Genomic DNA, 8809 nt, shown 5'->3' with positions numbered 1-8809 from the left:
GTGAAGGAGAGTAAGCAATTGTCTGGTTGTCTTCATAAACTCATATTCTAGTGGACCCATTCTAAGGAGGAAAATGCTGAGAAAGTGCATCATCTTGCCCAAGGTATTCCTAAGGGTTGTGGATAGAAGGTGGTCATGTGATTCCCCTAGTGGAGTCCATTGCCCATGCTGACCCTGACGGCATAATGGTGGCATGGTGCAGAGGGAAAGAGGGCAGGCTGCCCCCGGGACCAGGAGGAAGAAGGCATGAGGGGGACAGGACAGGGACAGTCCCATAACAAGGAGCAGAAGCAGGCCACAGTCTCACCCTGTAGGCAGCCACAGTGCGAGTGCACATTAAGGGAGGTAATGCCTCTTATTGCCCGGGATGAGAGTGTACAAGAAGAAAAATGCCACAAGACTGAGCCAACGAGCTCTTCCCACGAGTTTTTAGCACTCTCTAGAAACTCTTAAAATATTTTTGCATATGTTTGCCTAGTGTGTGTGTGTGTGTGTGTGTGTGTGTGTGTGTGTGTGTGTGTGTGTACACTCACAGGTGTGGTCAGGGACAACTTACAGAACTTGGTTCTCTCTTTCCACCATGTGGTTTCCAACGACTGAACTCAGATCGTCTGGCTTGGTAGCAAGAACCTTTACCAGCTAGGTCAACTCAACAGCATTTCCTTTTCCTGGTTTTTGTTTGTTTGTTTTTAGAACCTCCCCACTGGTTTCTCAGCCAAGAGTCCATTAATTGATTTAACAAATGTTTATTTTGTGCTACTTGCTATCCCGGGCCATATGGCAAAGTAGTGAATAAGATAGAAAGGCCCTTTTCAGGAGGTTGCTATCTTATGAGATAGGTCAATATTAAGCAACTAGTAATTTCTGATCATAGTGCTACGAAAAAAATAAGATGCAGTCATTTTATATCTACCTGAAGTATCCCATATAAATTTGGTGGTTTAGTGGAAAGAAGAGTCTCTAAGAAGACCTTTGTTCCGAGACCTCAAAAGAAGCTATGCAAAGACTTGGTGATTGAGATGTCAGCAGCACAGGATCCTGGGCAAGATCAAATTAGGAAGCCGAAGAAAGAGCAGTGCAGCCTCTGAGGCTGATACCAAGTGGACAGAGGGGTAAATGATACAGGGCCAGCAGAATCGGACCTGTCACATCAGCTTGAAGCATGGCATGTCTTCATTCAACAAGTACTTTCTAAGTATCTATGGAGTGCAGGGTATCGTCAAGAACACAATATGAAAACGAGAAACCTCTAGCTCAGTGGTTCTCAATCTCCCTAATGCTGTAACCCTTTAATACAGTTCCTCATGTTGTGGTGAAACCCCCATCATAAAATCATTTTCTTTGCTACTTCATAACTGTAATCTTGCTAGTTATGAATCCGAATGTAAATAACTGTGTTTTCTGATGGTCCTAGGCAACCCCTGTGAAAGGGTCGTTCGTTGAGAACCACTGCTCTAGCTGAAGGATTTTTGCGCCTGTAGGAGGAAATTTAAAATTTAGGATGGATGATTGATGGACCTCAAATAATTTTAGTACATGCTGGAACGCAACCTACTCTAGACAAAATCGCAAAACAGGTAGGTGGGGTGGGAGGCTTTCTGGGAGCAGTCATCTCAACACATTTCCCTGAAGGAGACCCTGGACCATTTACAGCCTCCAGCGGCCTTCCTTTCCTAGACCGGCCAGGGTCATATCTCTGCAGAGGTGAGTCACCTAGCCCACCTTTCCCAGAGCGTGCTCCTTCTCGGTCTGGGTTGGGTGGGGCAGGGCCACAGGAATCCCCCCGCCTAAAACTGTTGGCTCAGAAAACCCAGACAGGGGAGCCCCGAGCCCAGGCTCTGTTTAGCACCTGATTCACCCAGGGAGTCAGGGCCCAAGACACTGCCGGTAATTGGCATCAGGGAGCCCCAGGGGGAAAACGCCTTTGGGGACTTGGGTACCCCCTACCGCGGCGCGCGCCTCCTCCCGCGGCGCGCCTGCGCGAACTGAACTGCGGGCTCAGGTGCGCGTGCGCGCTGGGCGTCCGGCCGCGGGGGCGAGGGCCGCTGTCCCCGACGCGCGCCGAGCCCGGGGCCGCCATGCCGTGTCTCCGGCGGAGCGCGCGGCGAGCGCCGCCCTGGCGCCGCCTCCCGCCGCCCCGCCCGCTCGCCCATGCACGCGCCGGCTCCTCCCGCGAGCACGGAGCGGAGAGCGCGGCACGGCCATGGGGAGTGGGATGAGCCAGGTAACGTCCGGGCCCGGCCGGCCGCCCCTTCCCTCTGCGGCTTCCGCCGCCGGGCTCGGTCCGCACAGTCTGCCCTTTGAGAGCCAGGACCTGGGCTGGATGTGGTCTGTCCCCCCTCCCTTGAGACCGGGCCCCTTGACGCCTGCCACCCACAGCATTGGTGAAGCCGGGCCAGATGGGCGGTTTCTGTAATTTCCTCTTCTCTTCCCCAGATTTGTGTGCGCGTGCACTGATAAAGCCGCTCTGGTGGGGAAGTTCACGGAAACCCTAGCACTGACCCGGCTTTTGGTGTCTGGAGCTGGTTGACCCTGGGTTATGGGGCTTCCGCAGGGCTACCTGTTGGCTGGCTGTTGTGCGCACTAGGCCTTTTGGAAAATCTTTCCTTGACCCTGTGGTGGTGCAAACCTGGGCCAGTTTCTTCACCCCCACCCTCTAGGCTGAGGATAGTGATAGACAGTCCTCTGGTTGGGGGGGGGGCGGGTTCCTATTTGTGTCAGCCTCAAGATTAAGGAACTTGCTGGTTTAAAGGGAAATCTTACTATGTGTGTAGATACCTGGGACTAAGACAAGTACTTCTGTACACGTATTTTTAAATATTCTTGCGTTTGGTGAGCTTCTGGTCTTGTGCCCCACCCCCAACCCCCACCTCATCTCCGTATACCTTCGCTGCCATGTTTATGGGCTATAATGGTGTGGCTTGCTTTCTCTGTTTTCTTCCCCCCTCTTCACCCTTTCACATTGGTTACTGCTTTGGGGTGAGGGCACCGCAGTGGTTTAGTTATTTCCATGAGAATGAATGTTGAGGCAGCCATTGAAGGTAGGGGACTAGTGCTCCTTAACTCTTTCCACAGTCTCCACGCTTCTGCATGCTGTGAACCAGTATCTCACTGAGGTATTTTGGTGACTAGGATTTAAGTCACTGAAAATTTCTTTTTTTTTTGCCAATGATCAGAAACTCCCTCTCTTGGATGCGTGCTTGCATTATTATGTTCCCATTAGCGCGGGCATCCATCAGCACTATGACTAGTGGAGACATTAGTCTGGGTTTGGAGGCTCGGTTTGCTTTCCCACTGACTATGGCTGTGCCTCCACTTTGCTTTGGTATTTCTAGTTTGTTCCAGTGGTCACTGCCCTTTCTGCACTTCGTTTCAGGTATTTTATATTATAATTGAAAGAGTAGATTTAGGTATGCAAATGATTGCCCAAGGAATATTAATTTCACACTTCATAGCAAAAGTGGTAGTATTCATATCCACATTGTGCTATTTACCTTTCAAAGTAATAGATTTCTTGGCTATTTTATTATCATAACTATCTTGTGCAGAAACAATTTCCAGTGAAGAAATGAAAAACTATAGGTACAGAGAGATTTATATGCTTCAGTGGTTCAACACATACTGTATACTGAATATGGGCCAGGTGTAGTCCTTTTGGGGATAGAGGGAGGCAGCCAGTGCAGATGACAGAGAAGTCCTTCACAGACCTTCTCAGTAGGCCACTGCTGGTCTGGTAGAAATATGACATGAACCACATCATTTAAAATTTTCTGGTAACATTTCTTTGAAATTTAGAACAAATGATCATCTTACAAATATTTATTAAACTGAGTTTATTTAAAGCATTTTAACATGTAACCAATAAGTAAAATTATTCATGCAGTATTTCTTTCTGCAGTCTTAAATTCTCATTAGGTACTTGATACATTTTAAATGCTCAGAACCACTGGCTGATGGCCACTGCACAACACAGATTACTGTGTCTCTGTACCTGTCTGTGCGTGTGTGGTGGTAGTGGGGTGCCTTACAAGGTGCAAGACTAAAGGCTCTAAAGATAATTTACAGAGTGTGGGGAAAGTAGTTATCATTCTAAAAGGTGGATCCCTACTAGAGTAAACATGCTCAGTCTGAAGTCAGAGGGAATTACCTGAATTACAAGTCAAGGCAGTGATGAAGTAAGTTGTTGGATGCAGGTGACCAAGAGCTTTAACCAGAGTTCTTCCGTGTATTGCTGTGTAACTTTAAATGGGGTTCCCTTTTTTTCCCTAGCTGGGGAAAGAAGAAAAGAACAGTTTGTTTACAGATTCAGCAGAAGGTGCTAATGTTGGAGATGTGATTCTAAGAATATAAATAAAATGGGTGATGCCTTAGAATTTAAAAGTGTCACTTAGAAGGTGTTTATCTGAGGTTCTTGGGGCGGAATTTCTCATCCTATACAAATTGGTCGCTTTGGCAAAGAATTACAGACTAAGCAATGTCTGCTCCACTCTGACTCTTTGAGGGACTAGCAGTGTTTAGGCCTCATGGTAGATCTTTATCCCAGTTTCCTATCTGTTATTCAGAGGACAAAAGGGAAATGGCCTATGTATTCTGTCCAGTTAAAGATGAGAAAAAATAGCAACAGAGAGCAAGCAGTGGTCCTTTCTTTTTTGAGCTTGTAACACGCTCTGAGGAAGCCGTTTTCCTCTTTGTGCAGATTGGGAAAGGAGATTTGAGGAGTCTAGATAAGACAACTACATCCTGATGCAAGAGGTGGTGGAACTGGGTTTGGATCCCAGTTCCCATTGATTAGAGGAGAGTAGATCTCTTCCCTTTGACCAGGGCTGCCAGTTTGTCTCAAGTAGATCCTAAGCATATGTAAAAATAACCAGAACAGACCACCACAGATTAAGATTCATTGTACAACAAAGTCATTCTTTTCCTTCATGTTTGACATCGACAAAGGAGGCGTTGGAGGCAGGCAGCTCCAACTGTCTTTGTGTAAGTCCTGAGTCGACGTTCTGAGCTGGCCAGCATTGCAGTCGTCAGTGAGTCTGTGGTGCCTGGGCCCTTTAGGAGTACTTTGCTGCCCTGGAGTAACTTGCTTGTTCTTCACCAGCTCCGTGAAGAAGTGCTGTTTATTCCATGCCTGTTTTTCACACGAGGCACACGAAACTTAAGGAAGCAGGGACAGGAGTTGGTAAAAGGCTCTTACTACACAGGCCTGAGGATCCGAGTTTGATTCTCAGCACCTGTACCAAAAGCCAGGCATGGTAGCATGTGCTTAGAACCCCAGCCCTGGAGAGGTGGAAGGATCTCTGGGGCTTGCTGGTCAGGCAATCTAGCTAAATTGAGATCCTGTCTCAAAAAATAGGTGTAGAGTAATTCATGATTAAATTAAAATTAGCCACTTCTGCCCTGCATACATGTTCACATACCCCCATACACATATGCATATATATGTTCATGCACACAAATACATGTACACACGAGGAGCTGGTCGAGTTACCCACCTGATGAGTGGCAGAGCCTCGACTCAGAGCCAGTTGGTCTGGCTCACAACCACAAAGCAGAGAGCCTCATGGTATGACTGAGGGGCCAGCCTAGTAAATGTTTCTGCTAATCAGCACACCATTGTATGTCCATGTCGTTTTAGTGTGCAGTCTCTGAAAGCCAGTTGACCCAAAGTTTTCTCAAGAGTTTGGACCAACACATTTTTTAGAGGGAGACCTCTGTCCTCACTGTCTCTTACTAGTCTTAAATACTGCAATACGTCATTAAAAACAAAGCCACAATAACACTCTCTTTATTAGGCATGATATCACAGAGCGCTGCCCCTACACGCTTCTGTGCGTCCTTTACCTTGATCAGCCTATGATAATGGCAGATGGACAGAAACTGCGCCGTTGTATGTCAGGAAAGGAGGACCTTCTGCCTCTGACGTCTGTCCTCCAGTGACTGCCAGTATTGTTTAGCTCATGAACATTCACCTGACTGGTCTGGTGGCCTCTTCCTCCTCCTGTGCCTTGCCTGCTGGGCAAGGATATTGTCCTGGCATTTCGTGGGAACCCTGCTATGGCGTCCATGGGTATTTTGCATGAGAAGCCCTCGGTTGCTAAGAGGGCAGGGATGTCAAAAAGCCTGATTTTTCTCTCCCTGGATTTATAGATACTTAAAACTAAAAGGCCTTCAGTGGTTGGCATAATCCAGTCTCTGTTTTCTCTAAAATGGGTAGAACAGTGCCTCTCCAGTTACCACTCACACTCTTGGGAGAAGCAACAGAGAATTCGGGGGGTGGGGGGGGGTCATTTTTACAAACTGTGAAGCTGTACATGAGCTCTGTGATTGATTAGTGTTCTTGGATTTGTCCACTGATGAGTACAGGGATGCGTCAGGCTTGGGTATGACTGACATCTGTTTTAGATGACTCTTTCTCTGTGAGAAGACCAAGGAGTGAAGGAAGGATTACCGTTCCAAGGAGATAACGTGCCCCCAGTGTAGAGAAGACTTCCTCAGCAACTGCCCAGTTTACACCGGACTTTTATGTGTTTGCCATGCAAGCCTCTGTGACTCACAGTGAGCTCAATGGCTTTCCAGGCCTCTACCCAGTGGGTGGCATTCGCATCCTCTCCTACACTGGGACAGGCCCAAATCTCCAGTCCCTGATGTTTCTCCTGGGGGCAAACTTGCTTCCAGTTGCCAACCTCTGGCCTAGTGTTCTTTGTCTTAGAATTCCCTGACTCTCATTTGATCGGGGACTGGGTAGTTATCAGGAGTGGACTTAACCCTGCGGGAAGTACTGTTTCGATGTAAGAAGGGGCTGGAAGTCACACATCTTTGTCCTGTTACAGTGTTTCCATCACCCCCAGGTACCTTGGCTATGTTTGTTATTCATGCATCCATCCATTCACAGTTTGAGTTGTACTGCTCCACACCTGCTGCTGGCAGGGCTAAGTGCTGGTGCCTGTAGCGGGGTAAAAAGTCCCGAAACAGGAAGACGCTCCCTTAGGCATTGGTTCTAGTCCTGGAGGACACCGGTTTAGAAAGTAAACATGTCTGGGGCTAGTGGTTGGATATAGCACCGTAACAGTAGTGTTCTCTTATACCCCCCGAATCTTGTCTTTGCTCATTTTTTTTTTTTCCAAATCTTTTTTATATTGTTTTTTCGAGACAGGGTTTCTCTGTATAGTTTTGGTGCCTGTCCTGGATCTCGCTCTGTAGACCAGGCTGGCCTTGAACTCACAGAGATCTGCCTGGCTCTGCCTCCCGAATGCTGAGATTAAAGGTGTGTACCACTGCCACCCAGCCTTTTTAAATCTTTTGTACTGAGGATTGAACTTAGGTCCTCACATTTGTTAGGCAAGTGCTCTACCACTGAGCTTCATCTCCAACCATTTTTTATTTATTTTGATTCAGGTCCTTGCTGTCCTGGTCCAGGCTGGCCTTGAACTTGTGATCCTCCTGCCCTAGCCTCCCAGGTAGCTGGGACCAGAGGCATGTACTGCGATGCCTACTCTTTTCTGCTTTAGCATTACATTTTTATTTCACACTTCACAGAACAGATGCTTAAGGCAGTGTTGTAAGAATACGCAGGCCACAGTTAGATTTGTCTTTTTTATTACTGCATAAATCCATGGCCAAAGGACATTGAGACGTCTGTGATGTTTCACTGTTCATGGAATCCACCAGTTTTTCAAATGTCCTTGGGTTTGGAACCAAGAAGTCCTTTGACCTTGGAAGAATCCAGATACCACGCCCACTCGAAATTCTGCTTTGTGCCAGCTGCTTGATGAGGAGTTTCTCTCTTACATCTTTTTGGATGGGGTTCTCAGATTTTGTGGCATCCTAAAATACTAAGAAATGTTTAAATATAAATTCCAAGCAGTTCCTGCCTCCGAAGCAGAATTCATTTGCATATAAGTATATTTTGAGGCAAAGTATTTGAGATTTTTGCACTTTTGTGAGGCGGAGGTTAGAGCTGAGTAACGTATGGGTGTGAAGATACTGATCAAGAGGAGCTTTGAACCCCTGGGATCATGTGATCCCAAAGTGCTTCTGCCATTTAGGGTTCTGCTTTTGTTCCATTGTATGTTGTCTGGTGACCGACAAGCATCTTTCTGACCAGGGGCTTCCAGAGAGTCAGTTCCTCTGTGGTTCGTATTGTTGTCTTGCCCATTCCCTATTAAAGTCCACGTGGTGGAAAGGGGTATGCCCTGCCTTGGTTTGAACGTGGTTTGTGGCTACAAAAGTGTATGTCGGACCCTGGTCCTCAGTATGTCAGTGCAGAGAGGTGGGGGGTCCTTCAGGAGGCGTCTGAGACAGTGGATTGGGCTTTCTTCCCAGGAGTGGCTTTAGCTGTTGTAATTCAGTCTCTCTTCCACATGCACCAGCTTGCCTTCCCACCACAAGCCCTGACGCTGGACAAGGTGCTGGGGCCATGCTCTGGGATTCCAGAACACCGAGGCAGAGTAAACCTCTTCCCTCTGAAAACTGCTCAGTCTTTGGTGCTCTGCTGTAGCAACAGAAATGGAACAGACTCCTGCCTGGTTCTTCAAGATCAGTCCGAAAGAAAGAAAAGCTCTGGGTACTGATAGCTGTGGTAAAGAAAACAGAAAAGACAAAAGGAGAGCATGTGCTAAGGAGTTTGTGACCAGAAGAGACCTCTCTGGGAGGACCCCCTGGGCAGATGATAGGGGAAGGCTACCCAGCAGCAAAAGACTGATGACTCCAAAGGACAAAGATGATCAGGACCAAGTCTGTACTTACTCTTCTAGAGAAGTAAAACATCCAGGTCACGTGATAGACTTTTTTCCGACCTGTCTTTGCTGCC

At 47.5% G+C, this 8809-nt stretch overlaps 1 protein-coding gene across 2 annotated transcripts in view; it reads left to right on the top strand.

Moving 5' to 3' along the window:
- The first annotated feature begins 2128 nt into the window (after window positions 1-2128).
- Dusp22 (dual specificity phosphatase 22) overlaps window positions 2129-8809 on the top strand; it is a 58022-nt gene continuing 51341 nt past the window's right edge. The window contains exon 1 of one of the 2 annotated variants that reach the window (XM_028881045.2): window positions 2129-2224. In XM_028881045.2, the coding sequence (XP_028736878.1) occupies window positions 2204-2224 (21 nt within the window). In that variant the 5' untranslated portion in view covers window positions 2129-2203. The remainder of the gene's footprint in view (window positions 2225-8809) is intronic. The other variant, XM_028881055.2, reaches the window with a different exon arrangement.

This window comes from Peromyscus leucopus, chromosome 5 (assembly GCF_004664715.2).
Source record: "Peromyscus leucopus breed LL Stock chromosome 5, UCI_PerLeu_2.1, whole genome shotgun sequence".
NCBI classification, from domain to species: Eukaryota; Metazoa; Chordata; class Mammalia; order Rodentia; family Cricetidae; genus Peromyscus; species Peromyscus leucopus.
Note: the sequence above shows the minus strand (reverse complement) of the source record. Positions and strands in the feature narration are given on the sequence as shown.